The following is a 26,558-nucleotide window of genomic DNA, read 5'->3' on the forward strand; positions in this document are numbered from 1 at the left end:
GACAGATGTTGGCCAGACTGTGTACAGCCTGGTCCACCCTACAGGAACCAAGGACCATGACAGGCACAAACATCTTCTCAAACTCTATCACCTTTCAAGGTGAATCCCAGAGTCATAAGGAGGGCATGCTGGGTGGCATCTTGTCCCCCCACTTCCAACTAAAACCTACAAAAGAATGTGAAACAGGGAGGAAAATCCACTTCTCCAGCTCTAAAGAAAGCCACCCAGGCAGAAATGCCACCCAGGATGTTTCTCTGCATTAGCCACATCATTTCTTCCGAGCTGCAGCCAGGCTCCACCTCAGGCAGGCCTGGGCACATTCACCCAGCAAGCCAATAGCTCCTAAACACCATTTACAGCAACAAATCTACTGCCAGAAGCCTGCAGGAAAGCACAGGAACGGTTCCTGTGTGCCACTTCCTGTAAAAGCCCATTCCAGCACTATCGTGAGTAGCTTCGTTCCACGTTCAAAAAAAGCAAGGCTGCAGTTAGTCCCAGACCGTCCCAGAGGCAGGACTCAAGCACTGGAATTGGAAAACAAACCAAACAGCTAAGCTTCTCCTTGAGATTTAGATCGCTTTTATTTTGTTGTTTTGGCGAGGATGTGTCGGTGCGGTGCGTGTATGTCTGGGCATGCATGTGTGTGTGTGCAGAGTCCTGCCCAGGTATGTAGATGATGTGAATACCTGCAATTACAGTTCATTAACTGAGCCGTGAAGTGCATGGTAAGTGCTACACTGAGGCCTTGACTCTTCTTGTGCTTACTGCAGTGCAGCATCTCCATCTCCCCACTGCCCTTCCAAGGATGGCAGCCCAAGATCCCAACCAAAGAGTGAAGCTGAGCTCCAGCATCTGGCTCTGTAGGAGTGAGCTAGAGGGTTTCCACATCACTTAGTGAACTCCTAAATAATATCTGCAGTTCCCTTTAACAAAGCCACATCTGCCTTTCACAGCAAGAGACCCCTGCTGCTCTGACAAACTTTAACCAGGTCAGAAGAACAAAGGAGAAATGGGAACAGGACAGGGACCACATTTAAGCTCCGGTGCTGCTGGACAGCTGAGCTGAGGATGCTGCAAGGGTGAGAACGTGTACTTCCACAGCCCCCAGCCTCATCCCTTTGATTTCAGATGCCACAAGGCAGGATAACCCCCAATCTGATGTTTTTTTTCCATTCTACTTTAAAGCTGAGTGTACCAAACTCAGAGCAGAGACAGAATGCAGAAAGGGGACTAGTCAAATCCATCTTGGCAGTGTAGCAGACTGAACCCATCTTATTTCTATGACCTTTTTGCCTTCATCAGAGTTAAAACAGAGTGACCCCACCCCCTAGGATCCTTTGCAGTTGTCAGAGGCCTCCAAGATCTCCTGCAAGCCCCAAGATGAGCTACATATACAACATCAACCTTTGGGCTCTACCTCAACATATTTGGATGCTGCTTTGGAACATGCAGCTTCTTCAGTGTTACACAGACTCAGCAGAAGACAAAGTTGCCATAGTGAGAGTTTCATTTGGACGGATGCATGTTTGAATCCCGTGTTTGCTTCCAAGTGTAACACAAGATACTCCAGTATGAGCTCTAGTATGAGCGCTGAAAGCCCTACAGCTCTGCTTCCAAGTCCATGTGCACCAGCTGCATCATGAAATCAACTGGTTAGCAAGCAAGAGGTCTGCAAACCAATGACCAAAACCAGTGCAAGGCCCTCTTGAGTGAAGTGAGGATCAAGTATCAGGAGATTCCTCTCCTCTTCCAAAGGAGTTACAGTCACCATCAGTTCCACAGGGAGGACAACTGATGCCCCAATCCTATCTGCCCTCTTTCTTCATTGTATGCTTGCTGTAAAGTCTGCAGGGTGCTCTGCAGCAGCCTTGGTCCTTTTCTAACAGTTCAATAACTCTCAGAGCAAGGACAAGAGCAGAGTAGGAATGCATGCTCTGAACTGGATATCTCTGTTCTTAGAGCACCATCTTCAAGCCCTCTTTCCTTTAGGCTTGACTCAAGAAAAATGAAAGTTCCTTCAAACATACAGGGCACTCATCCCTGGGGCTCAGTGATGCTGTTTAGAGTCCAGGAGACAGGAGCTCAGCAAAGGGATGCTGTATGCAGAAGATTCCAGGACACATCCTTAAAAGAGAGAAGCAGCAAAACCAAAAGGGCTAGCAGCCACTTGGCGCGGTTTTCCTGCACAGATCTCTCACTTGGCAGTTGCGAAGGGGAGACATTTCTGAGCTGCATAGAAAATTAAATGGCTTTAGCATATAAAAAAATACAGATGAAAACAGTTACACCAGTTACTAAACAGTGGGCGGATGAGTGATCCCAATTTCATATTAAATAACTCGACTGCCATACTCCCAGCTTTATGGCTTCAGTACATGGAACAGGCTGGATGCCTGCTGCCTGCAAAGGCCAGGTGACGCTGAGCTCCTGATGAGGTGGCAGCAGGGCTGCAGTCCCACGGAGCAGGCTGTAAGGTGTCTGCTCTGTCCTCTTGCTCCTTTAGCACTCCTGAATCCCACACCAGCTGGGCGCACTGGGAAGCTGATCTCCTGTCTGGAGAAGGATTCCAGTTGGTGATATCTTTGCAACGTGGATTTCACGCAACAGCTCAGCAATAAATCACTATTTTCTTCCTACAGAGAATGGAAAGAGAGGTGAGTAGCAGCAGAGACAGGAAGAGAAAACCTCCCAGCATAGGAGATGACTGTAGACAATGCTCTAACATAGCTTCTAACCATACTGGACAGCAAAATTTGGGACATGGAAGTTTTCTAGAGCTATTCTGAGAACCATTTGGAGAGATCTCACCTCCCTCCTGCCACCACAGGCAATTCCTAGTGAGTTTATAGAAGTAAGTGTATAGAAGCACAATCACTAATGCTTCTCACTGGTACGAGAAACGTTTCAAACCCCATTGCAGGAGGTGGCAGGTTGACACATGAAGGCTGAGCCTAGGCTCCCTCCTGGCTGGAATGATACTCCAAAAAGATAGCAAGTTGACTGAGCTGCAAGCTTTTATCTGGCTGCTTTCCATGCTGAAGTTAGGAACAATGGCTTTCTTCTTTACACCTGAGCCCCACAATTTCCCACTAGAACGGATTCTGCTCTGCATTTCGCAATGTTAATGTCCTGACAAAGGTGCTATTTACAGCCAGGCTGATATTCGAAGGACCAGAATTCAGGAGAATGTCACAGCAGGTCCCAACTTGCCTGCTCCTCCAACACATCCTTACCACTACGTAGCAGAGCATACACGACTGCATAAGGCAGGAAACATTTCCTAAGATGCTTCTCCCCCTGCACTGCAGCCCAGCGTTTTGAACTGAAATAATTTTAAAGGCTTCACAAAACCAACCCCCCTTTCCCACAGAGCCTTGGCCAACTGCCACAAAACTCACTTGTTCAGGAACAAATCCAGGGAATTCTGCTACAGCTCATTTCAAGAGATTTTCCTCCAAGCAGGTCTGAATTAAATGGTACTAAGAACAATTTTACATTCATCATGAGATCCCAATGAGTTTCAATACGCAATCAATGGGTCCACAGAATCCTATCCCCAGTGCTTTTTTTCTGGCCGGCAGCCCTGCCATCTGCAGCAATTGCTTTGCTTCATGTCTCGTTGTCATCCCCAGCTTGCAGGTGACCGTGTCCACTTCAGCCATGAAGCCTCCGCCTGCGAACTGCCCTGTGGCATCTGAGTCCCAAATTACCACCAATCCCTGTCAGCATGCAACTCCACAACTGGAGATGGGAGCACTGTAGAGCATCAGCCACATTCCTCTCCGGTGGAAAACCTTTGGCACCAGTACTGATGATTTATCTGGAAAAGGAAAGGAGAGAGAAACAGTGATGAAGCAAGAGCAGCACGGTTCATAATCCTTGTGATTAATAACTTAAGACACAATTTTCTCTCGCTGCTAAATAAGGAGGGAGAGCACTTTAAAAATAAAGCAGGCCTTTTTGAGAACACAAGTTTTCTGCCAGCAGACTGACTGAAACTAGGACATGGCTGCTAAGACACTACGGAGGTCAGAATGGAGGATGGAGGGACAAGCACACAGGCATGAAGATGACAGCACAGTATAACAAACACTGCAACCTGGGATTAGAAACATGCTGTGCCAAGCACACACACAGGAGGACCAGCAGCATGAGCTGTTGTGGCCTGTGGCTCAGGATCAGAGCAGCTACCTTCTTTCCTGCTCCAACCAGGTACTCAGGGTTCCTTAACACAGAGTTCAACAGTCATCTATCACCCAAGCTGCTCTCCAGCAAGATGAGCTTATTTTGAGCTACTGAGGAGAGAGAACACCATTCCAAGCTACTTTCAGATGCTGAAGTGAAAGCAACCGACATCCACATGCAGCACAGTGCCAATTACCTGCAGGATATCTAGCACACTCCTCAATGCTACCTGCTAAATTCCCTTGTACCACAAAGAACAACCAGTGCATAGCCCTGCACCTAGAACAGGCAGCCCTGTCCACCACCACAAGCTTGGCCACCTGTCTTTAACAGGTTCTCCACCAGATTCCAACACAAACGAGCACTGCATCTTCATCATGGTGAAAGGCTAAGTTGAAATAGAGGAAACTGGTGTGACAAAAGGAATAAACTCTACCCAAAGAGAACAGCACAACACAATGGTGGTACCTTCATTCTTAGCAATCATCATCACCTTTCACCCATACAAGATCATGAGCAATCTGACCTAGGTGTGAGGGTGGCTCTGCTTGGAGTACAAGGTGAATAGAGACCTCCAGAGATTCCTTTCTATCTAAACTTATGCATGATGGTATTATCTCCTGATCTGTCACAACACGGCTCAGGGAACACCTCGACCCACTTTGCTTTGACTCTCCTCCTTTGAGCAGTCTGCCTACAACCACAAGTAATTAGAACTGTCCCTGAGCTGCGGAACCACTACCTTCCAGAAAATGCTTAGTGAGGACATATTTTACATAGGCTTTCTGGTGTGTACTGAGAGGAGTGGGGGCTGCTTTCAGGACTTACTTGGAACAAGGGCTGATCACTGTAGGAGTGGGGGGGTAAACCAAGGCAACATTAACTCGCTCGCTGCCATTCTTAGGACAGATGATCTCCGTCAGTCCCTCCGGTCTTGGCTGACTCAGCAATTCTCCTGTGAATAAAGGAAGAGAGTAAGAATAAGGCAAGTATTTGCTAGACATCCTTTTAGCGTGCCCTTCCCCCCAAACAAACATCCACAATCAATGCAAGTAAGCACTATATGAGGGCTCCCTGCTCCTGCAAACCCAGCACGTCTCATCCACGTAACCATGGTGAACGTCCTGATGATTACAGCCTGCAGACATACTGCTCCTCAGAAAAGTAACATCTGCCATCTTTCCTGTGTCTGCTTTAAATCACTACACAGATCTGAGAGCTCCTCAGGGATTCATAGCATCTACGTGGAGCCTAATGAGAGGGAGGTTTGTAGGAGTAGGTGTTTTAATTAGGCTTTGGGGGCAGATGGGATCCAGAAGTCTACCTTCAAGCTGCACGCAAGGGAAGAAGCTGACCTGTAGCATCAGCAGGATAATTAGTAGACAGATGAAGCTACAGATACAAGTCTTATTGTTCATCTCTGCGTAGTAAAGCCATCCACACCCACAAAAATGCATCTGTCCCTCAGTTCAAGCAGAAGGTTGCTACAAGGACCATGCCAAGACCACTGTTTTTGGTACAAGCCAGAAAGCAGATGGCTTAGGAGCACCCACAGACATTGTTTTTTGCATCACTTTGGTATTTTGTCTCTAATAAATTCTAAGGGGGACCTCAAACCAACATGCTTGACCTTTTTTAGACCCTTACGTATCTCCTGCTTTATTCCCAAACAGCCCTAGTCACTGTGCCTATCCAATTGTTGGCTCCAGTTCTGAAAATTTTGAGCTGTTCCTTTTGGAGCTACCCAGGAGCTGGAGTGATCCTGCTATCCTGCCATGGCTGAGCAGCCACAGTGTGCCTCTTTCAGCTGCCAGAATAATACTTAAAAGCAAAGTCAAAATAGGTGATAGGATTCCCTTCTCCCTGGGCACAGCTGCTGTGGGACTGCTATTACTTCCTGCCAGGGCTCTGGGCCACCCTATACCCTGCTGAGCATGCAAATCCCAGCTCCTAGCTGTCAGCTGCTCCCTCATGGAGACCACACCAGCCCTGTGAGTCAGGAACAGCAGGGGTTCCTCACAGCATGTGTTATTCCTTTGCTGAATTAATTGCGTCAGCTCTGCCGTCCCAGTGCCAAGCTGGCACCCTTGCAGCATGTAGTGCAGGGCAGAACACAAGTCCTTGGACTTCCCCACTGTAAAATGCACTTGCAATAAACCCTTCTGCTGTTAAACAAAGAACAGCAGAAAATGGCTCCAAGTATCTGGCCTTGATTGCCTAGAAAAACAGAAGAAAAGTCAGGCTTCCAAGAACAACAGCCCAACCTGTGCAGGATAGCACACTAGCAATCAGCCCCACCATTCCTGAAGCCCCCCCCAAATGCCACTCTCCTTTCCTTCTCAGAATGCTTTTCTTCCTATTTTTGTGAAAAAGCAGATCTGAAAAACCTTGTTTTGCTCAGCAGGTTCAGAAGACATTGCTTGGTGTCGTCAAAGCAGCAAGAAGGGTTTGGAAGGGAACAAACACAGCTCCTCCGGAAGGAGAGCCCACCTTCGGGACCAGCAGATCCAGTTTAACCCCCAGTCTGGAAGCTGAAATCACATTTGGTTTGACTGCCTACCTTCCTCTCACACCCACACTCAAACCTGAGGTGGCAGAGAAGCTTTTAAGCCACCAAGACAGATTAATCGTGACAGTATTTGCAATTCTAAGTTAAACCTACAAGGCAGCGTCCTCAATTATGTGAGCTGTCGCATGTTGAAAGCAGTGATGTGTCTCACCAACTATGCACACCACAGGGCTCCATGTCCCGGTGCCTCCCAGGTTTCCAGCCCCAGGTAGACTTCCCAGATGCAGTTTTGCTAACAGTACTGAAAACACCAGTTCTGAAACATGAATCATGACATTGGCATTGGCACACCATTATGTGCTTTAAAGGCAGGGCTAATATCCATTAGATCTTAAACCAGAGGAGTGAAGTAAGACTGCCTGCTTAGGCCTTTGTTCCCATTTTTGTCTCCCCACTTCAAGAATCCTTAGGGGGAGAAATGCAGAACAGATTGCTGCAGGGTAAAATAGATGCCTGGTTTGCATGCAACCCTCTCCCCACGCTCTTCAATCAAGTATTCCTTTCATCACAGCGCTACCTTCCCTTGTAGACTGCCACTGAGGCCACCGTGAACCTGAGTGAAGCTTGGCTTCATGCTCACACAAACCTCAGCAGTGAGCCTGAGGAGACCAAATGAAGAATTGCACTGATACAAAGGAAAAAGCTAAATCCTTGGCATGTGGTGGTGTTTACTTGGTTTAACTTACGTATAGGTGTACCTAGAGCAGTGCATGCCTGCAGTACTTGCTCTACCCCTACATACAGACCTGCCAGTCTGTATTTTGATTGCACACTCCTCCATAAGCACATCACAGATTTTGCTGCAAACGTCAGTCCTGCCTCTCTGCTCTGAAACGTTGTCCTGCAACGGCACGGACACAAACTCGTGCTGGATACCTGGGCCAGGCCAATGTCTGCAGACAGGTGATGATAACTGCTTGCACCAGAGAGCAGTTGTGTATCGCCACACAAGGAAGATACTTTTATAGCCATATTTGCTTTCTGCATTCCTGGTGTACAGCTTTTGGTCAAATGCAGAGTCAGGCCCATTATTCCTTTTGTTTTTGAGTTGTGATTTGGGTTGAGATGACTTCTTCAGAGCTCTTGCCATCAATCAGACAACGCATGCTGCAAAGCACACTTTGCTGGCCTGTAGGAAATACCCGTGAAATGCCAGATACCCATGACGGATCAGATGGTTCAGAGAGACGCTGACAGTAAGAAAGGAAAGCACTTGCAGCAGTGTTCATTTGCTCCATGCTGGCAGACAGACAAGCCCAGCTGTAAGCCTACTTGGCTGTATAACAGACAGAAGGGTTTTGCACGAAGGAAGGAAAATCCCACCCAGGCCTTTTGCCTTCTGCTGCATTTTCTACACAGCTCCCACTGCCACAGGTATGCTAGGTGGAACAAGGCTCCCTGTCCACATGTCAGTGAACTACATCAAGGGCATAGGGCTGAGGGACTTTGCTGCACTCTGCCAGGCCATCTACTTTCTCTTGGAGCTGTCAGGAGAATACATTTGCACAGTATAGCCCAATGGCATTTCCATTGTCAGTAAGGGTCTGGGACAACAAGCAAGCAATGGACAGGCAGGATCCTAGCCATGGCTGCATGCTGCTGCGCACATCCTTCTCTCTCTTGGGATCTTGATATACCAGCTATGTTTCACGACAGGAACACAGAACTTATTCCTATATCCTGCCGTGCCTCATCACTGCCCCTCACTCCATCCCATGCCCCCAAACTGCTGCAATCATATGCTTGCTTCTCTAGCTCTACTGCTCTTTTGCTTTCATATCCCAAATTCCTCTCCTCTGCTGAAGTCTTTAAGCCACAAGGGTGGCAGGAGGTTCTGGGTCACCCCTTCAGAGAATTACAGAATAAAACACTCCAACATTTTCTGTAGGCCAAAGCCCATCCTACTGCAGCCAGACAGTGGGGTTCACAAGAGAGTCCCAGGTACCAGGGTACCCCAAGGTGTGCTCTGGTCCCGCATGCAGTTCTATCTCCTTCGTCCACATAGCCACAAAGAGGTTATGCTGGAAAAGCTGTAGCTTCTCTGCTGACTGCTTGGGGTTCAACATCTGAAATACACATTTTGACTAAATCTAACACAGGATAGGCACACAGGCATAATTTCCCTTCTGCTGTAAGCCCAAGCATTACACTCACATGCTGGGACTCTGCAGCTCCACAGAGGATAAGAAATCTCCATGGCATCTTGGCAGCAGGAAGGAGAAGGAGATGGTGTCTCATAGCAAGCCTGCTTCTGTTCCATGCCATTTAAATCTCATCTTTACCACTCTTGGCATGGATGAAACGAATAAGCTGCTTCCTGCAAATGATGCTGTGCAGTACGCATAAACTTATTCTTAAGGTTTGCACTCCAAAAAGCACTACTCTCTGTTGGCATGAATTTTTAATTGTGTCTTAAAGCACTGTCTACATCTGAAGCACAAAAATAGAAAGTTACAACTCTGCACTATCTTTCATTTATTTCCACGGCCCTGAGCAACCTTATCTATCTGTGGGGATGGCCCTGCTCATAGCAAGGGGGTTGCATTGAAACCTCCAAGTGAGGACTTAATTATCTTTTCATTTGCTTTCCAGCCAGGACTGCTGGGACACAGAACCACAGCACACCAGACTAGAGAGCCCTAGGTCCACTGCAGAGGCCGTGCCCTGCTCAGCTCAGGCCCCAGCACTGCCCCTGTTGATATCACCCACGCTGCCCCTCATGCCCAAGAAGCCCTGTAACCATCACCCTAGAGGGAAGCTGTGCCAAGGGGCAGGTGCTCTGAAGGCCTCCTTGAAAGCCAGCCTGGTGAGACACATCCTGGAGAGATGTCCTTCCTGGATACTGCAACCTTCAAGCTTAGCCATAAACTTGGTCACACAAATACCAGCTTGGTCAGAGGAACACCACACACTCGCCTCCTTTCCCAGTTCATGACAGTCAGCTAGCACTTAACATCTCACTGTCACAGCAGAAGAGGACACTGTCACAACTCTATGGTTGCAAAAGCTCCGGGGAAGCATCTGACACTGGACTGAGTGTATCTCCAGGTGGAGAACTTGGGTAAGAGGCATTTCAGATGCTCAACACAGTGGATAAAGGAGGGCAATTATTCAAAATGCAAATTTGCATCTCATTTACATCTCAGTGGTCTCTCTGACATGAATTATTTGAGCTCACCCCTACTAATGCTAATAAAATTTGGACTACATTATGTTTGTCTCAAAACATCATTTTATAACATTTTTCTCAGGGCCATGTAATTACAGCTGAAACTGAAACTCAATTAAAACAAAAAAAGCAGCATTTCCAAAACCAGACAATTTCATACTTCCCATCTCCATACTCACAAACCAGAACAGAGACAGTAGAAGCAAATAATCAAAATAACTCCACCCAGATGGAGGTCTCAGGAGAAGTCGTGAAGGTTTGAGCCCTTCTATCTTGTTCTGACGATATGAAACAAGCAGCTCAGAAATACCTAATGCCTAAGCCAGTGCAGGTAGCTATCAATGTGCAACATCCCTCTCCTCTTTCTGCAGCTCACAGAGAGACCGCATGGAGCCACACTGCCATCTCAGTAACAGATGGGCCAGAAGAAGAGGAGAATGATTTTTGACATGAATGTGATGCCTTTTCTCTGCTTCTATTCATCTCCATCTATTTCAGATAGTATTTCAGCATAAGAAGCCCCTCTTGTCCAGCTTCACTGTCCCCTGTCCTGTCAGGCACTCAACCTTTGTGTTTCCCAATGCAAGGGCGCATGTGGAATCAAACAGCCCCTGCTCATGAGTGCAGACAATGGAGAAAGGAGGCGGCCACAGGGGACAAATATACAGGACAGTAAAAAAGGCTCAGGAAAATAAGAGTGGGTGCTGGGAAAAAGCTGAAACAGAAAATGAAAAATCCTCCAAATTGCTGAGTATTTCGCCACCCTTCTAATATCTGCCCTAAAAAGCATCCTGGAATCAGCAGGCTGCAACACAGTTCTTTCAGATGACTGCAATACAAAGCCATGAAAAATTGATTTGCTTCATTAACATTTTAGGACCTTATTAGCTGGAACGAAATTGACTGTCAAGGCATTTTAAGGGCGAGTCACAGTATAACAAGCTCAGTGCGAATTATCTTCATCCCAAAATAGAAAGAGGTCTGTTACTGAGTAACCAAACCCAGAATCTACCTTTTGGTTATTTTTAATTCAATCTCTTCAACCATATCTGGGCACTTTCTCATCCTGCCAAGGCAGGGACCAGCTGGAGAGACAGCTGCCAACTGCACTAGTCTGGCTGCTCTCATCCAGTAATAGCAGAGCTGCACACAAGAGCAGCCACCTGAATATCAGACATTGCAGCTTCAGCCAGTTCAAATGAACAGTTCCCACCAGCTATCAGCCTACCTTTCAAGAAAAGTAAGCTCAACGCTATTACATTCTCAGCACAGAAGACATGCTGAGCTTTCTCCTCCATCCAGATGTTCAGAATGTGGTATGTCCCACTGAAGGGAAAAATGGAGTTTAAAAAAGCTTTCAAAGCCATTACTTCGATGAACAAAGCAAACAGGCAATGTTCTCCCACGTTTGCAGAGTGACCAGGACTGGTCAGCATCTTGCTAGCTCCAGCTGCCTGGATTTGGGTCACAACATGTTAAAAGCTGGCAACATAAAAAGCCAGCTCCTGGAAGGGATGAAAGAGATGAGAGGCTTACCAGATTCTGTCCTATGGACTGCTAGCCAGTGATAAGACAGGAGCAAGTCTCAGTCTGACCACCTGCTAGACACAGAGGGGAATGAGGCAAGCATTAAGACACTTAAATTGGGCAGAAGCTAGCCAAGGGCTGGGAGAAATAGAAAAAAGAAAAAAAAAAACCCACACACAAGACGTGTCTGTAACTGTTCTTCCCAACAGTTTTAATCTCAGTTTTTCTGAGATTAAATAAACTTCTCTCAGATAAAAGCAACTTGGCTCCAATGGTTGCTCTTCTTGCCTTAGGGCCATTCCAAGGCTACAATGTGAGCAGTAAAATTAACCGGAGCAGGGAGCTGCTTTTTCAAACCTGCATGGCAAGTATTCACCTCCAGATCATTTAAGGTGAGATACACACACAAAACTCTAAACCCTCTCTGCATACCATTCCTTAGAAAAAAACAGGGAGCCCACTTATGCAAAGGAGGGAATTCCTTCACCAGCATTCAACTGGTTTAAGGAGCACAGTCTACTCAACTTAACTCCCATTCAGGTTTACCTGTTAATTGAACCAACTCATACTCATCCCTTAAAGATGAAAGGGAAGCCCCATTTCAATCTATTAAGAAGCCACTTTACCTTGGAATTTGATCTGTGCACGTACATCACAGGATTTATTCTGGATGTGTGCTCAACTTGAGCACAATGTCTTCTCGCTGCTTTTTCTACAGCCACCCAGTTTCTCCTGGTTAATAAATAACACCACACTGCAAACAGAGGGCAGGTACGGCTTCAGCTGAGTAGTTACCATTCGATTTAAAGTACTTCTATTATTAACAAAGTTGCTGGTTTTGAAGTTGGAGTAAGCTGCTAGATTTGCACTGCTCAGTGGTCAAGAACAAAGCTCTGTCTGTCCTTTTTCTAGTAAGAGCTTTACAAAATCTTTTCTTCTTGTCCTCTTTTCCAGAAGAGATGAGGATTAATCTTTTACATTTATTTTTCCTCTTTATTTTTTTTTCAGTGAAACCCCAGTGTTTCCAATCATTTGCTCATTTTTCTTTGAATCTTCTTGTTCCCTAATACCCAAATGAGTGACAACTAACAATTATAAATCCAAGGTGGCAACTCACTTTTGCTTGTAAACACATTTTCCCTATGGAAAACCATTTATTTACAGACAACATTATAGATTGTTTTACTACCTCTGGTGAATGCAACTCTTGGTCCTTTTATTCTTCCACTGAAATGCCTTCCAAAATGACAAGTCATGTGAGTTCAGAAACAATAGTTTTGCCGCTTAACTCCTGCAGAGTTCATCACCTGCTAAATGCCATCTGGTCTCAGGCTCTTAGTGCTCCCAAATAAAGTGCGGCATCCTTCTTTGCTGCTTAAAAAGCACTTCTCCCATAGCAGCCACATTTGCCACTGAATCAGGAGGGAGGGAGCCGTGGGGGCTGTAAGGAACTCATCAGTCTCCCAGGGAAACATTTCACTATATCATCCTGCACCTCTCCAGGGACTGCATGCTCTGCAGTGCGGCTCCAGGACAGGGCTTCAGCATACTTCAGGGCTGCTCAGAAGCCATGAGTTACCTTAGAGCGCTTTCCACAAAGCAGCAGCACAGCTAAGAATGCAAATCTACCACATACAAACTCACACAATGTACTGTTCTAAGAAAAACAAGGAGCAACCGCTCTTGGCTCAAGCCAAGAGAGTGCAAGCCAGACAAGATCCAAAAGAGCCTTTCTTTCTCCTCCGAAAAAAGTGTGCTTGTAAGTAAAAAAATGCAAACAAAATACAGTCACACTGGATGTTCCTGTTTGTGTACCTAAAGATTTTTCAGGCTTGGTGCTAAAGGAAACGTGCCCCATGTTTTTGGGCTTCCCCAGCACATTCCTGGCAGCCAGAGGTGCCCGTGCTCCTTCTCCATGAACTCGTTGTTCCTGTCCATCTCTCAGCCTCCTGCATTTTTCTTAAACGTACAACCAGGAGAACAGCCCTTCAAGAGAGGCAAGGCTTTATTAAAGATGACTGCTGAATAAAAAAATCAGTTTCAAATCCTTTTGTAATGATGACCGGATTAACTGCATCACGCTGCGTTATGCAATGCGGGATAAAGCAGTACACAAGCAAGCAGAAGTGCCGCAGCTCTCAGCTCCCAGCCCAGCACTCACCTGCACTGCTTGGATGGCCACAGGAGCAGAACCACATGCAAGGCTCGCAGACAAGAGGCTGTTTTGTGACATAGCTTTCTGTTAGAGGTGCTGTTTCAGAGCAGTATCGCAGCTTTTGAAGGGGAGCACATCTCAGCATATGCAAGGCACGGTGCCAAAAATGCCAGTCCTGCCCCCACTACCAGCCCATCGTGTTACCTAAAGCAGAGCATCAAACACCTGCTCTCATCACACCTGGTTCAGCCCAAAGGTTTTTACTGTTTAAAAATCAGTTCCCTGTGTGAAACACAAATTGGCAGCATCGCCTTGCCTTGTTCGGCAACCTTTGCTTAAAGTCGTGTTTAGCTTCACTGCAGGCACTCCAAAATGCGCATGTGTGCATGAACATCATGCGCTAGGTTCTCTTCTTGCTGTAGATGAAAGACGTGATTTATTTAAAAGGAGTAAAAGGAACAAGTTAAAAATAACAAGCAGCTTCAAAAGCTTCATAGTAGCTTTCTGCTACAAAAAGAAGTGAGAACTACTTTTTTCAAGACCCAAAGGAAGGCTCTCAAAGTTTCCTTTCATCCAGAAAACTCTTCGGTTATGCTTTAGAAGGACAAATGAGAAGAGACCTACATAAGACTCAATTCCTGATCATTTGTTCAGCCTGGATAAGGCTCCATGGAGATCTGATAACGGCCTTTCAGCTTCCATAAGGGCCTATGAAAGCAGGAGACAGACTCTTTAGCAAGGTTCGTTGTAATAGGATAAGGGGAAAAGTTTTTGTTGCCCACAGAGGTGGTAGATGCCCCATCCCTGGAGACACTCAAGCTCAGGCTAGACGAGGCTCTGAGCAAGCTGATGTAGCTGTAGGTGGCCCTGCTCACTGCAGAAGAGTTGGACTAGATGGCCTTTTAGGGTCCCTTCCAACTCAAATGATTCTTTGATTCTATGATTTATTTCAGCATCTTTTCCTAGGAGACTCCAAGCTGACCACAGCAGACATTCACCTCCACAACCATCAGAGAAAATCTTCCCAAAATCCAATAATGATCACCTTAGAGTCTGAAGGACTCCCTTCGGGTGCATGCACATTCCACTGGGAAATGACAAGCTTCTCACTTTCCGGTATAAAAAAATGCCATTAATGCAAGACCACAAGCTTCACCAACGTGAGTGAGAGCCCTTGTCCAATGCTCACAAATTCAGGTGCAAAGAACCAGCTGGAGCTGTCCATGAGGTCAAAGCACATGAGTTTCATTCCCCAAGCAATGCTCTCACACAGTCAAGGAGTTGGGATGCCTGAAGTGCCAGAGAGAGGCTGCTATCAACTCCACTGAATATTATGCATAGCTGGCTACTAGAAGCTTAAAAGAACTGCAAAGACTTGACACTGCAGCACACCTGCATTATTTTACAGGGATGGATTTCTTTTAAGTCACCACCTTAACGCTCAACCAAAGCAGATGTAAGCAGTTCAACAGTAAAAATAACAGTAACTGAAAAATGTAACGTCAGATCACAAGAAAGGGAAGGTCTTTTTGATCAACTTCCTAAATTTAGCCACTTTGATAATCTTGAGTCATTTGGCCACAAGAGTTTTCAATATCCAGCAGGCGCATCATTATCTGAAACAAGAGTGTCAAAATCTCAAAGAAAATGTATTCAGAAGGAAGATCCAGAGAAATGCAGAGGGAGCTGAAACTTGCCTTGTTGTGTAACGTGGTGAAATAGGGCTGGTGCTGGCTTCAGGCTCCCTTCTCTGGAAACCTGCCACAAAGCATCCTCTGCAAGGCTGGCTATGTCCAGCAGCCTTGTCCAGCACAAAACTGCTCTCTGAAACCAGTTTATGTCTAGGAAGCGTTCCCTGTTGAGCGACGGCACCACACCACAACACACTGCTCAGTCTGAAACCAGGTTGGTCTGGATGCACAATTCCCCTTTCCCCTGGGCAACTCCTGGGTGAGTCTGCCAACTGCAAGGTACCTTCCACCCCACAGATCCATACCTGCCAGCAGCTCTATTGGATCCTCAGTTTCTCATCTGCTCTGGTTCCTCTGGATCCAGTCAGGACTAAAGATCCCTGCTAAGGGAGGGATTCTATTTGCCACTCTCCACTTCACAGAGAAGAGGGTGAGGAATTACAAAAGGAAGCAGAAACATTATTGTTGTCACTGTCCAAGTCCCATTCAGACAGACTCCCAGCTGCTCAGCCCTTTTTAAGGAAAAACAAATGCATTTGACATCAATACCTTGAACAATTCTCTTCTATAGTCTGCAGTAAGTACAGCTGCATTTCACTGTTGAGGACACAATCCTGCAATGTTTAGCAGTCACAGACAGTGAGGTTATTTTTCCCTCTAATGTACTAGAGAAGGAGGATGTGCTTAGGAACTAGTGAGCTTCACACAGCATTTAAAGACATGAAGACAGCATGGAAGGCAGAAAAACATGAACACCTTCATGGTCAAAATGAGATGCCTGTGTTACCAAATGGATCACTATTCCTAGTTAGATAATCAGTGATAACAAAGCTCCTTCCTGGACCAGGCAAGCATCATCTCCGAGTCCACCATGTGGAAAAAACAGATGGGTCAGAACAGGGTTTGAGATGAAGGTTTGCTTGCTCTGAAGGTTACTTGCCCCTGCAATACTGGGGAATAAACTGGAGAAAAAAATAATCTGCAGTTAGGCTTATGTATTAAACCACAACCAGTGCAAACAGCTCAGGGCAATCCTGGCTTCCATCCACTGGCCACCAGCAAGTTGCCATTGACCATGTGCCTGTGAGTGCACATCGATGCCACCAACAGCTTTGGCTTGACCAGAGTATGCAGGTCTGAGCTGTGGCCAGGAAAATACCACAAGTACAGCATGACCTCAACTTGCTACAGCAGAATCTCAAAGTCACTGCAGCTGAACATCCCAAACGAAATTCAAATGCTGCCGCTGGGTTTTGCAAGCAGGCAGCCTGGGTTTCTACTTTTGGTAATTCTACAACCGACACAGAGCTTTTCATTAAGTACATTTTCTCTCCTGGCAAACTGCTTTTAGGAGCCAAACAACTGGCCTGTGCTACCATTAACAGATCACTAATTAGTGAGTAGCATGCAAGGCTGCCCACAGCTCAATACTGCAAAGACAAGACACGGCACTGTGCAGAACTAACTACCAGACTGATTTATCCATGTTCCACATTTAAAGTGATGCTTGTTTTTTTTCAGAGCTCTACCCCAGTGTCAAGTAAAGTGCACAATACCAAACAACAGGGATTCAACACTGGCAGACTCCCACCATCTTCTCCTGATAGGTGAAAGGACCTTGCAAAATACTTGCACATTTGAGCTTTCCTCTCCAAGATGTATAGACTTCCTATAGCTCCTTAAATACGGAAAGCTGACATCAACGTGAGGATTCCTGTCACAAGAAAAAGAGTACAGCCTTTCCTAAATATATTATGTTCTGCAGCATTTTTATCATGCATGTGAAACACACATGTGAAACACACGTGACAGGACATGACCAAACTCACATGGGAAAAGTTCCCACTTCTAAGTGTTTTGTTTTCACCAAAAGTGCATGCAGACAGCAGGAACTAAAGCATGTTTCAAGATACCTGTGCATGGAACACAAAGCAGATGACTCTGGAAAGGAGAAAACCTGCACTAGTATTTGATCTGAACAATCATTAACACTTACAGTCACTCATTTTTGAACAGCTCTCTCGCAATGGCACAAAAAACCATTTGGTACTAAGCACCTCTCTTACAGGTCATTTCCTGCAAAGTGAAATAGCAGCAATTGAAAAAAAAAAAAAAAAAGTAAAAAAAAAAAAAGTAATGCATTGAAGGCCAAAACAGCAGCATTTCTTCACTAACCGAACCAAACCAAAGATGCACACACCCAAACCTAGCATTTCCCTGGGTCACTGATGGCAGCTCCAAGTCCAAGTCCAGAGGTGACTCTCCACGTGGAATGCAGTAGGTCCAGATGTGCAGTTAAGGAACAAACAGCTTGGGGAGAAGCTTTGCTTAGTGAGACGCCCATTAAAACCACCAACCCATTTCCCCAGGCTTTGAGAGCAGGAGATACAAATTAGAATCTGGCTACATATGCACATCATTATTGTAACAACCCAACTGCAGCTTGTAAGCTTGTTTCCTTCATTACAGCCCTGTTTTACTCCTGACTGGTGGGGTCCTGCTCAACATTCTCCTGCCATCCAGACAACTGGTGCCCAATATTCACACTGTGCTGGGTGCTTTTTAGAGGAGTTGTAACAGCCTCAAAATGATGAAGCATCTAATTTGAAAATAAGGAGAAAAAAAATAAATTCCATCCTCAAACAGGGATGAGAAAACACTGCCACATGCTAACATCAGGCTCTGTAGCTAAGAGGTATTGCTCCACCTCGCAAAAAAAGCCAACTGCTTATAATTTAATTAAAAGAACAATTAGACACCTGACATGAGTCTTTCATTCGGAGGCTTGTTCAAACTTGGGAGCAGCTTCTGACCCTTGTTGAGAAAACTAGTCCCACCTGTTCCTTTTCCACTTTAAGCAGGACTCTATAACATGACAAAGCGAAATCTTGCCATCTCATGACTCCGTCCCAGCCATCACGGGAATTCATGCTTCCCTTTGACTCTGAAGCAAGGATGGAATAGAGACTTGTGATCTCCCAGGCCTCAGGACAAGCTGGGGGCACGAGCTGGAAGTAGCTCCCCAGAAAAGACCTGGGGTTCTGGAAGACACTACGCTGGATGCAAGTCAGTTATGTGTCCTGTCACTCAGAAGGTTGATGGTGCTACAGGTTGCATGAGGCAAAGCATTACCAGCAGGACAGGATCCTTCCCCTCTGCTCAGTACTAGTGAGGCTGCACCCTGAGTACTGGGTCCCATCCAGGCCCTTAGTACATGAGAGATTGGGCACACAGGAGGGAGTGCAACAAAGGGCCAAACCATGATAAAGGGACTGCAGCATCTCTCCTATTAGGACAGGCTGAGAAAGCATCACACACAGTTTATCTACCCATAGCTTTCCACTTGCTGGCACATTTTTATCTGTGAAAATGATTCTGTCCTGTTTGAAACAGTATCTCGTGAGTTTCCTAAAGCAGACGCAGCTCTTGGCTTTCTTTTACCTATGTTCATACAGGCAACTTCACAGGCAGGAAAAAAAAGCAAGTCATTCCACAAACAGAATTGCATCCCAGCCCAACGGACCACGTAAGGCTTAAGAATGCTTTGTGCGTAGCACAGCTCAGAAGAACCTGAGGTAAGGTCCACAGTCCATCCTTTGTCTCTACCACCATCCACAAGACCTTTGTTCCAGGAACATCAAATCACACACAGAATCATAGCATTTCACAGCGTCTGTGACAATCCAATGAAGGTCTCATCTTCTTGACATGGCAAACAATTTTTTTTTGGTCAGTACGTGCAAGGGTTTGTCTCCTTTAGCCTGGAAAAGATCCTTTTATTTATATATAGTGCAAACATAAAGGAAAAAAAAACACTCGAACATTCAACACAGCACTTACTGGTTGAGCAGATGACTGCAGCCTCCAAGCACACAGATTCCAACTCGGATGCCAATTCTGTTACTGATTCACCCAACTACAAAGCCGTTTCAAACAAGAAAGCTTCCTTAAAAGGATTCTGTCAGGTCCTTTTTAGATCATTTTTATTCATAGTTTGTTTGCAATAAACCTTCAGAAGACCAAACCCAGAATTTCAATTCTTATTAACCGTTACTGCACACGCTATGTTGTACTTGGAGGATTTCTGTGTATTAAACAATGAAAACATGCACAAGCAGGTTCAGAGTAGAAGCAAGGATTAACCCTCACCTCTTGAACAGGCAAATTCCCTCTTGGAAGGGGATTCCAACAAAAATGTTGGATGGCAAAAACGCGCCATCGATTTCACAAATGACGACACAGATTGCACAAAGCAGACACAGCCAGACTACACTTCCAATTCTGAGCACAAATTTGGCAGCGTCTTCTCAGAAATATTTCCCTTATTAAGGTCAACAGCCTGCAAAGCATTTCTTCAGTGAAGTCCTAAAAAGACCACAGCCCTACTTCAGAATTAGCAGCACTGCAATTGCCAGGATTTCCGCTGCAAGAGCTTGGAAAGAAACACAGACATCTCCATCGCTACACGTAACTCTGGAACCATCTCCTTCCCACATGCTGTCACAAGTGACACCAACCACGACACGCTCACATGAGAGCACTACTGAGAACACTACGACTTTAAATATTCACACCTCCCATTCAGCAAAGTTGGGGGGAAAAGCCCCACTGCTTCACAATTCCCACAGAGATGCTAAGCGCTCTCTTATTCGCTGAGCATATCTACAGCAAAGATATTGTTTTGGATCAAATGCAGGCATGCAGGCTATACCCTTCCAAATGGTTGGGGGATTGCATTTTTCACTCAACACAAGTCATAGCCAGGCTCCATTTAAATAACACCCAAGCAGACAAGCAGGTTTCTCATTTAACTGCAGCTCCATGGGGTCATAAAAGATCAGTTGTGAAACACACACTCATGGAAATGATGCGTGACTGCGGGTCTGATTTCATCAAAAGCTGAATCTTCAATATCCACGCTAATACCCAAACATACTGGTTGCTCTCTTAGCTATTTTTAGGAGTTTTTTCTTTTTTTCTGAAAGCAGATCACATTGCCTTGAGCATGTCAGCAGCAAGACATGAAAGCGCCACTTCCCTATTCACATAGTCAGGGTTTCCCTCACCCTGAGTCCAATGCTCCTTACAAAAAGATATTTAGGGGATGAAATCAGCTAATAAAACAAATATCTAAACACACCCTGCTATCGTGATGTAGCTCTAGATGTCCCTGTTCATTATACGGAAGTTAGACTAGATGACCTTTAAAGTCCCATTCTGACTCAAATGATTCTGTGACTCTATGATTCACATTGCCTACAAACCCATCCAGCATCACTGCTTGCTTTAACTTAGCACATACTCCAGTTCCCTCACAATTTCAGGTTACCTGTAAATAAGGAATGCTTCAACACACTTCCAAAGTGGGGTGAAGGAGGGGGTAGGGGGGGAGGTGTATAAAAATGTATGCTTCTGGAGCACTGCTTACAGCTCAGAGTGGATGTTCATTTCAAACAGATACAAACATCAGCAAACTCCAAAGCAAACCCAGAGGATCAGGAGGATGCAGGTCAGGAAGCATATGCACAAAGTAAAACAGATGCTGCTGGAAAACAATGCTCATAAAATAATGAGTTTATAGGCAAAAGATTTAAAAAGCACCATGGCTAGTCACATGACAGAGGAGACAGATTATGATTTTTTCATTAGAAGAAGAGAGAAAGGGGAAGGAAAAAAAATATGTATTTATTAAGAAATATTAACACCCAAGTGCAAAGTCTGGGAAATGCTTTCAGGTGAGAGACCTAAAGAAAGAAGATGGAGCATCTTTCTCTTTGCATGGAGAAATGCCTCTTCCTAGAGTCAGAGGCTCTTCTAAAAAAGAGGGCATGAGAAGGGGCTACAAAGATCAGCGTGGCCACTGTGTACCACCAGAGCTTTCCTGCACTCAGAGGAATGCTTTTGGGTGGGAGTGGGGACACCAAGGTGCTATCAGCCATCTCTGTGTTTACAAACAGCTCCAAAGAAGGTGAAGCTGCAGGATAAAGGACTTAAGAAAAAATGTTGAGCCATTCAAGGAAATCAGTATCAGCACAGGATAGGGTCTTCCCAACAATGGATGACCACTGCTTAGGACAAGAACCCAAAAAGCAGAGAAAAAAGGCCTGGGCAAAGGCAGGCATAGCATTCCCCTATCTCAGAATAGGGTTATTTTAAGCCTATCTCCTTGGAGCTACCCTAATATTTTCTTATATGACTCAAGTCATCAGGAAAGGGAGACAGAGAGGGGTGAGGATGGGATAAGTAAAGATCAAGCTCACATAAACGTGGCAGAATCCCCTCAAAGAAGGCACAAAGCCCCAGAAGGGGTGACAGGCAAGCCTTACCTGGAAAACTGTGTGGGTTGGGTGACCCTCTTTTAAGGCACTTTGAACAGAGGACGTGCACAGTGTAGTACAGGCCCGGCCATTCCTGGAGCAGGACATTCAGTTCTTCCACTAAGGGAGTAATAGCTTGCCAAGCTGTCCAGATATTTGGTAGGGATGCGTGGCTAGCAATAGACAGTGTATCTGGCTGCAGGGCTCCCCGGGCAGGCCGGTAGCTCACCCCCACCGGCACCTTCCCCCGGTAGGCATAGATCTGGTATTTGCCATCTGAGCGCTGAACCACGTGGCTGTTGATCTGGACGCTGTAGCGCGCAAACAAGCCGGGTGGGAAAATGAAGGGAAAGCTGTACTCAATCTGCAGCTGCTCCACCACAAACGACTGGCCACTCAGATTGGCACCATTGATCCATGCCTCCGCATGGGGCACCTCATTCTTCACGTAGCAGGGAAACTTGTACCAAGCGGTCGCCCCATTTAGAGGCTTAGATTTGGGTTTGTTGACACAGTAACAGAGCCCCATCTTCTCCAGCAGCTCCAGGATGAGCTGCAGGTCCTCCCGGCTCTGGATATGGGGTTTGAGGAGGAGGCGGATAACATGGGCAGGGAGGAGGCCGTGCAGCAAGAAGCCCTCCACGTAATGATGGAGCTGAGTGGCCCTCAGCTCATCAACGTGGGTGTCACTGAGCAGTTTCTGGAGCAGCACAGTGGCATCCCGCTGGCAGAAAACATTGAGGATGTCGATGAGTCGCGGCAGGTTGTGGAACACGTACTCCCGCAGTGTGAGGTGCTCCTCAAAGTACAGCAGCTTCCCGCTCTCGTGCAGGTAGGACAGGGCGCTCTGGAGCCGGTCCTCCGTCAGGCCTGCCTGCAAGCCCAGCCGGGCAGAGTCCCACCAGCTCAGCCACAGCTGCTGAGCCTGTGGCTGGAAGTGCAGCTCTTCCAGCACTTGCCAGGACTTGGGCAACACCCGGTGCAGGTTCGGGAAGATATCACGGTGCTCAGCCACTGAGAGGAGCTTGTCCCGCAGGCGACGCACCTGGCAGTGGTCCCAACAGCTGAAAGGCAGCACAGGAGAGAGGATCTGAGGCCGGTGGTTGAGAAGATATTGAAACTGGGCTTTTTTTCGCCTCAAGTTCTTGTCTGAGACCCCATAAAAGGCAGTGTGAGGGCTGGAGCAGCGCAGGTCAAAGTCCTGTCCCAGAGCCTCATCTACCTGCTGGACAAGGCTCTGGAGGCCCTCAGCATCCCTCTTTTCCTGCTGGGCAATCTGGTGATGAATGTCCAGGCACTTCTCTTCCAACTCCCGCTCAGCACAAAGGTCAGCATGGGTTCCCACCATGCACACCACAGCGTGGGGCACTTTGGAACCCAGCCAGTGCAAGAAATAGCCCACGGAGGGGTAGAAGTGCTGAGGGACGTAGGCACTCAGATTTACCACCAGCACATAGAGCGCTCCGGGAGAAAGGAAGAAGGACTGGATCACATCGTAGGTCGGGTCCCCTGCCAGCTCATACACAATGAATGTCAAACCCCTCTCTGCATCTGCAGTCCAGTCCATCACCTCAATGCCCTTGCTGCCCGACAGTCGCAGTCCTGATGAAACCTGGGAGGCATCTGGAGGCAGTGAGGGCGCAGAGCACGGCCTTTCTCCTTTCCCTTGGTGGGATGGCACGTGAGAGCATATGCCCCGCCGCTCAGAAGCATCCTCAGGGACAGCACAGCATCCCACTGCTCTCCCACTATCCTGCTGTTGCCCAGGGCACCCTCGGGGCTGGGTGTTCCCTGCTTCTAGGCTTCCTGCATCCTCCTTCTGCCCATCCTCCTCCATCAAGCATCGTCTCAGCAGGGTCTTACCAGCGTCCTTCAGACCCATGAGGACCAGCTTGAGGCGGGGTTTGAGAGCAGGCTGGGAGTGGGCCAGCTCCTGCTGGTAGGCTGCTATGTAGGGGATGCCTTTCATGCAGACCTCGTAGGGAGGCTGGATGAGGGGGTTATCTTTGATCTTCCACAGGGTGACACGGGAGAGCTGCCCGAAGCCCTCGGGCAGGATGGCAATCTGGTTGCCTTGCAGGACCAACTCCTCCAGGCTGTGCAGGAGCACGATGGAGTCGGGCAGGTAGCGGATGCGGTTGTTGTCCAGCCAGAGGGTGCGCAACTGGCGGAGCTGGCAGAGGTGAGGAGGCAGCACAGCAAGCTGGTTGCGGCTCAGGTAGAGCTCCTCCAGCCCTGGCAGTGCCAGGATGGCAGCAGGGAACTCACCCAGCAAATTGGAGGAGAGGTTCAGCATCTTGAGCCGCTGCAAGCCACTGAAGCCGGCGGGCAGAGTCCGCAGCTGGTTGCCATCCAGCATAAGGCTCTCCAGGGCGCCCAGCTGGCAGAGGCCCTCAGGTAGGGACGACAGGCCCGTGCCGCTCAGCCAGAGGATCTTGAGGTGGCGCAGGGCGGCGATGCCCTCGGGCAGGGCTCCCAGGTGCCGGTTGCCAGAGCAGTCGAGCTCCTCCAAGGCGGCAAGCTCCAGCAGCGGGGTGGGGAAGCAGGGCAGCAGATTGTGGTCGATGTCGAGGGCGCGGAGGTGCCGCAGGCAGCCCAAGCCCTCGGGCAGGCGGCGCAGGCGGTTGAAGCTGAGGTCGAGCTCCTCGAGGCGGGCCAGCTCGGCCAGGCGAGGCGGCAGGCCGGGGCTCTCGGCACCCAGCTCGTTGTGGCTGAGGCTCAGCTTGCGCAGGCCCCGCAGCCCCGCCAGCGCCCTGCCGTCGCCCAGGCCCCGCAGCCGGTTGTGGCTGAGGTCCAGCTCTGCCAGGCGGCCCAGGTGCCGCAGGGCGGCGGCGGGCAGGCGACACAGCCGGTTGCGCCGCAGGCTGAGCACCCGCAGCCCGCTCAGGGCGGCGCCCACCTCCTCGGGCAGCTCCTCCAGCCCCCGCCCGCTCAGGTTCAGCGCCTCCAGCTCTCCCAACGGCGGGCGGCGGGCCGCGGGCGACGGCGGCCCCCCCGGAGGCCCCTCGTCCGGCTCCGGATCGGGCTCGTCGGGGCCGCCCCGCAGCTTCCGAACGCGCAGGGCGGCGTCGCGCCACAGCCGCGCCGCCTTCGGGGGCTCCGTCTGAGCCATGGCCGGGGAGCGGGCCCCGCGCCGCCCGCCCGCCCTACCTGCCGCCGCCGCTGCTGCTCGCCATGGGCGCGGCCGGGGCTCGGGGCGAACCGCGGCTCCGCGCCGGCACCGCCAGCCGCGCCGCACCGCACCGCCCCGCGCACGTAGCCGCCACCGCCCCGCCGGGGGCGGGACACGGGCACGGCCCGCCCGTAGGGCAGCCCCCGCCGAGAGCGGCGCCGAAGAGGGCCTCGTGTGCCACCTCCTCCCTGGGGGCGGCGGTAGGGCTGAGCTCCCGACCTTGAGCGGTGCGTCACCCCCGCGGTGAGCAGGGGGCGGCCGTTCCGCCCAGCGGCCGGGGTGAACCTGCCCTCCCGTCAACGTGCCGCGGAGAGCCGGCAGCGTGGCGGTTACTCGCGGCGACTCCGCCACCTTCCTGCCGGGCTTTGTTCCCTCCGCTGCCTGCATCTGGCCAGATCCTCAACACCGCGCTAAATCACCGTGTTCACCCGCTGCTACATCTGCGCATCGCAAAGCTGCGGGCTCGGTGGCCATCTTTCTTTCCCGTCGGTGACAAGCTGGAGTAAAGCCCTTTCTTCAGGTGCTCTGAGCCCTAGCAAACCATCGCCGTGTTTCATTTCAACTCTGTTCTGAGCACGGAGTCATCCCTGAGAAGGGAAAATTGGTGATGTTGGCCGGCAAAGCCAAACACAGGATGCAAAGGGTGGGGAGGAAAGTCCCTGGGGGCAGGGAGGAAGTGTGGATGCGGGCAGGTAAGGCTTAGCACCAGGCTGGTTTCAGGAGCTGCCCAAAGCATCAGAGGCAATCCTGAAGTGCCTTTTGGCCCTGGGACTGCCTCTCGGCTTTGGAGGAACAGCTCTGCAGGGACACCATGATCCGGGAGGCCCTTCCCATCCTTCCTGGTGGGCTGGTATCAGATCCTGTTGCTGAGAGACACAGGTACTTTGTGGCCTCCCACTGCACTGTCCCTGTCAGAGCTGTTTTCCAGGCTTGCTCTTGTTGATTTTCAGAGCATCCTTACATCCTGACAGCGTATTTTTATCTAGGCTAACAAAGATTTTGTCTCTGTTTTTCCTGAAGACCGCTGAGGAAGCAGCCCCTCTGTGCACACCAGGAGCTGCTTCCTTACATCAGAAATAGCGCATTCAGTTCCTCCCGAAGAGAGCAATCCTCTTCTCCGTTACCTTGCCCAATTGTTCTTGTGATACCAGGCCTATGGCTTTGTTTCCTATCAAAATAACACGTTTCAGTCAAGACGACCTGTCACCAGCCGGGGCTGAGGGGCTGTGAGGTGGCTAGCATTAGTGCTTTGAAGCATTTTATTGAAAGAGGAAAGCCCAACTCTTGTGCACTGCTGATAAATAAAGGCCAGGGGAAGGCGAAGGCTGTGGGACGTAGGCGCTCCTCCTGCTGGCGGAGCGATGACCGGGCTGAGAACACACAAAACGAAGCTCAGCAGAAACGAGGCCGGTTTCCCGCTACTGAGCGCCTCTCCGTCAGGGACGGGAGGTGGGCCTGGCACCAGCCCCAGCACCGCGGGAAGCGACCCACAAAGCCCAGCTCTGGCGCTAGGAGTGCGCGTCAGGCATCGGCCAGCCGCCGCATCGCAGCTTTTTCTCAATAGAGCCCAGCTCCCACAGGCGTACCTGCGGCTCCGCTCCCGATCAGAGGCGTTCCGGTCCCGCGCGGGGCGGGGCGGGGCGGTGCTTCTCAGAGGAAGGGATCGCACGAGAGGCCGCCAGGGGGCAGGTGCGAGCCGCTGCCCGACGGAGGGCGGGACGCGATGCGGCCACGCCCCCTCCGCTTTGCCCCGCCCCTCCGCCGCGTGACGTC

The 26,558-nt window shown here is 48.9% G+C and overlaps 1 protein-coding gene across 2 annotated transcripts; it reads right to left on the bottom strand.

Moving 5' to 3' along the window:
• Nucleotides 1-562: 562 nt before the first annotated feature.
• On the bottom strand, nt 563-24,740 carry MFHAS1 (multifunctional ROCO family signaling regulator 1). 2 transcript variants are annotated; one of them, XR_008206557.1, is made up of 4 exons: nt 21,623-24,740; nt 5,014-5,140; nt 3,399-3,820; nt 563-2,633 (listed from the first exon to the last, which is right to left on the bottom strand). XR_008206557.1 is itself a non-coding variant. In XM_052682270.1 (3 exons), exons 1-3 carry the CDS (start codon nt 24,723-24,725, stop codon nt 3,817-3,819), a joined length of 3,234 nt encoding a protein of 1,077 aa, XP_052538230.1. In that variant the 5' UTR covers nt 24,726-24,740; the 3' UTR covers nt 3,398-3,816. The 2 variants fall into 2 exon arrangements, 1 of the variants encoding a protein (XP_052538230.1); XM_052682270.1 differs by lacking the exon at nt 563-2,633 and having other exon boundaries at nt 3,398-3,820.
• Nucleotides 24,741-26,558: the final 1,818 nt, after the last annotated feature.

Source organism: Tympanuchus pallidicinctus, unplaced genomic scaffold, assembly GCF_026119805.1.
Source record: "Tympanuchus pallidicinctus isolate F22 unplaced genomic scaffold, pur_lepc_1.0 scaffold2, whole genome shotgun sequence".
In the NCBI taxonomy this organism is placed as follows: Eukaryota; Metazoa; Chordata; class Aves; order Galliformes; family Phasianidae; genus Tympanuchus; species Tympanuchus pallidicinctus.

Excerpts from the sequence above, each read along its gene's own strand:
- MFHAS1 (XM_052682270.1), bottom strand. The coding sequence starts at position 24,725 with ATGGCTCAGACGGAGCCCCCGAAGGCGGCGCGGCTGTGGCGCGACGCC. Across the intron at positions 5,141-21,622 it reads CAACCCACACAGTTTTCCAG|GAGAATTGCTGAGTCAGCCA; the intron begins GTAAGGCTTGCC and ends CTTTATTCACAG.